General features: G+C 44.9%; 1 protein-coding gene across 1 annotated transcript; it reads left to right on the forward strand.

Annotated features, from left to right (window-relative positions):
* Positions 1–280: 280 nt before the first annotated feature.
* LOC138149584 (peroxiredoxin-1-like) lies at positions 281–1,022 on the forward strand. Its single transcript, XM_069072759.1, has one exon. It carries the CDS (start codon positions 348–350, stop codon positions 951–953), a length of 606 nt encoding a protein of 201 aa, XP_068928860.1. The 5' UTR covers positions 281–347; the 3' UTR covers positions 954–1,022.
* Positions 1,023–2,269: the final 1,247 nt, after the last annotated feature.

Below are 2,269 nucleotides of genomic sequence, written 5' to 3' on the forward strand. Positions count from 1 at the left end.
ATGTGAGTGCATGTATGTATGTGTGTACATATGTGTATTATATGTGTACATATCTCGCAGGTACATACACACACTTTCTCTGTCTCTGTCTCTCTGTCTGTCTCTCCTTTCAATTACACCTAGGTTTATTGACTTTTGGAGTTTTTGTTTATTCAACTTATCACCTCTGAGCCCTCATCTAATGAATTTGGAATAGGTTAAACCAGATGGTTTAATAAGCTGAAGGAAAAAACATTTAAGAAAACAATGTAATTAAGTAAATAACAAAGAATTAGGTTCTCCAGATCATCCTCACGTGTTCCTCCTTCCTCCGAGCTAGTCTGTGGAGCTTTGCTGTTGCTGTCAACATGTCTGCTGGAAATGCCAAGATTGGGTACCCAGCCCCCAATTTCAAAGCCACCGCTGTTATATCTGATCGGCAGTCCAAAGACATCAGCCTTTCCAACTACAAAGGGAAATATGTTGTGTTGTTCTTCTATGCCTTTGACTTCACCTTTGTGTGCCCTACGTATATTATTGCTTTCAGTGATGGAGCTGAAGAATTTAAGAAAATCAACTGCCAAGTGATTGGTGCTTCAGTGGATTTGCACTTCTGTCACCTTGCCTGGGTCAATATGGTCAAGAAGAATGGTGGACTGGGAGCTGTGAACATCCCATTGTTGTCTGACCCCAAATCGCACCGCACCGTTGCTCAAGATTATGGGGTCTTAAAGGCAGATGAGGGAATTTCATTCAGGGGTCTCTTCATCATTGATGAGAAGGGGATCCTTCACCAGATCACCATCAATGACCTTCCCGTGGGCCACTCTGTAGATGAAACTCTTCAGTTTGTCCAGGCCTTCCAGTTCACAGACAAGTATGGTGAAGTGTGCCCTTCTGGCTGGAAACCGGGGAGTGACACCATCAAGCCTGATGTTCAGGGGAGTAAGGAATACTTCTCCAAGCAGCACTGAGCTGCTCTCGGCAGCCACGGAAGGTCCTCTTCTGTCCCCCCCCCCCCCCCCCCCCGCCCCCCCCCCACCATGGGGCCTGTGGATTCTCTAGCTACTGTCTGCAGGACAAATGTGCTTGATCTTCCCCAGCCTTTCAGCTGGAAGGTCTTTGGAGCAGGAGCCCAGGCAGTGTGGGGTAGCTGGGCATGCCCTCTGCTCATGGGACCTTACTCATCTACCTCATTCCTCCCTCTCGTGGGGCAGCAGACCCCCGGCTGAGCCTGCCAGCTCTCTTTCTCACTCTTAATGACCAAACGCTATGTTAACATTGTACCATAGTCACCTCTTTGGGCTCAAGCCCATCTTGTTTTGTAGCTCTATTAAACTTGTCCTAAGAAAAAAAAACCAAAGAATTATATGGAGTATTAAGCATTCTTGGCATCCATTTCCAAATAGCTACCAACCACATGTTTCCTGGGAGCATTAGCTGACTGCCCAAATAAGCCCTCTATCTTCCTAATGCCAGGCAGGTAGGTGACACAGTTGATAGAGCACTGGGCCTTGAGTTTAAAAAGACTTGAGTTCAAATCTGGCCTTAGACACTTCCTAGCTATGTAACCCTGGGCAAGTCACTACACCTGTTTGTCTCAGTTTCCTCATCTGTAAAATAAACTAGGGAAGGAAATGGCAAATCACTCCAGTATCTCTGCCAAGAAAACTTCAACTGGTGCCATGAAGAATCTGAAATGACTTAAGAACAACATAAAACACCCTAACCCTGGGAGAAAGGGACATAACAAGTCACTTAAAGAAAGTTGACTAGCAGATGAAGTAAGATCTTTCTAGTCACTTCCCTTCCTACTTTTGTGTAGCAGACAGTTTGTAAGTGCTACTTTCTCAGAACAGCAACCAGAGGAACACTAAAACCCCAAGCCACAGTTCTCACTTTCATCATTGGGTCCAAACAGGCTACTGGAATGCACGATACAGCTGCCATTTCTGACAATGCACATGGGTATATTCTCACCTACCATATAAGGCCATGTGTCTATCCAGCCTTAAAGATTCCTGTCCTCTTTTCAAATGAGGTATATGGGAAGTACATCAACTCAATCAGAGGACCCTCCGGGTGATGTTGCCATGCTTCTGAGCTCATATGAAGCCCTCTGAGATTGAGTTCAAATACTTTCCCTCAATGGGAAAAGCATTCTCTCAACCCCAAGCATTTTAGGCACATAGATCCTATCCATATAGGCACTACCCTCTTACACATACATATAATAATAATGATAACAACATTGATATCTCACATTTATTCATCCCTCTACAGTTTACAG

The sequence above is a fragment of the Petaurus breviceps genome, unplaced genomic scaffold, assembly GCF_028583685.1.
Source record: "Petaurus breviceps papuanus isolate PSGF00001 unplaced genomic scaffold, PetGlider_PUasm1.0 90847, whole genome shotgun sequence".
Classification (NCBI taxonomy): domain Eukaryota; kingdom Metazoa; phylum Chordata; class Mammalia; order Diprotodontia; family Petauridae; genus Petaurus; species Petaurus breviceps.